The sequence below is a fragment of the Limulus polyphemus genome, unplaced genomic scaffold (genome assembly GCF_000517525.1).
Source record: "Limulus polyphemus unplaced genomic scaffold, Limulus_polyphemus-2.1.2 Scaffold14588, whole genome shotgun sequence".
NCBI lineage: Eukaryota > Metazoa > Arthropoda > Merostomata > Xiphosura > Limulidae > Limulus > Limulus polyphemus.
This window is the reverse complement of record NW_013680198.1, coordinates 1-955: the sequence shown is the minus strand read 5'-3', so window position 1 is coordinate 955 and position 955 is coordinate 1. Positions and strand designations below refer to the sequence as shown.

General features: G+C 28.6%; 1 protein-coding gene across 1 annotated transcript in view; it reads right to left on the bottom strand.

Annotated features, from left to right (window-relative positions):
- Positions 1–104, bottom strand: part of LOC106477365 (septin-2-like) — a gene marked incomplete at its 5' end in the record, with an annotated part of 5,355 nt that extends 5,251 nt beyond the window's left edge. The window contains one exon of the mRNA XM_013937943.2: positions 1–104. This exon is cut by the window's left edge and continues 3 nt beyond it. Within this exon, the coding sequence (XP_013793397.2) occupies positions 1–104 (104 nt within the window).
- Positions 105–955: the final 851 nt, after the last annotated feature.

The window sequence follows — 955 nt, the reverse complement described above, 5'->3', positions numbered from 1 at the left end:
ACTTAGCAATAATTGGGATGATGTTCACTTTGCTGTCTAGTTTCTTCATGCACACTAAATCAATGGACTTCAGCCTAGTAAAAGTTGTCAGAAGTAATGGATTACTGACCAAAGGTCACAAACATACATGCACACCTATACACAAATTAGCTTAAAAAAAAATAGATTTTCAACAGATAAATATTAAAAAACTTAAAATATTTGAAGAAACAGAACTGACATTAATAAAAACATCCAGGGTTTAGTATTTCTGCACGTTGTTCCTTAAGGAACAAGACTAGCATACAGATCAGACGTCGAGAACAGTTAATAAAACACATCTTAGCTGGAGGTGCACATGTGAAATCTTTATAATGTCTAGATAGTTATCGAATGTTTCTTAAGAAAAAAACTTTATATTTTATCTGTTATTTTCACTAACAAGTTTCTGTATGAGTTTGGTAGATTTGACCGATCTCATAACCACCATAAATAATTAGGAAATAAATATAAATTATCCCTCTTTCATTCTAGAATGACAACAAATTATAACACAAAAACATAAAAGTTTTAAACTAAATAGCTTAAATCTCATAACATTATACATTTATATATATTAGGTCATCAAGAAATTAATGTCAAAACAAAAGAAAAAGGAAACAAATGGAAAAAGGTGAATGGGGCCACTGTGTTTGATCTAGTACACGAGTGATATCTCAGCAAACAGAAAACATGAGGTTCTTATTTTATGTTATAGCTTGTCAATATTGGTAATTTGAGTTCCTAATTTGTACAAAACTATAGACTTGGTATTTTGACATCACAGACATCTAATTTGAACCAGTGCTGCATTCAAAATACAACATGAAACACAAAAATTGATGTTTAAGTGTTTTTTAATATTTACTTATAATTTAAGAAATTGAGTAATGTATAGTACTAAAATATGAATTATAATTTACAGTTTGATACCAAA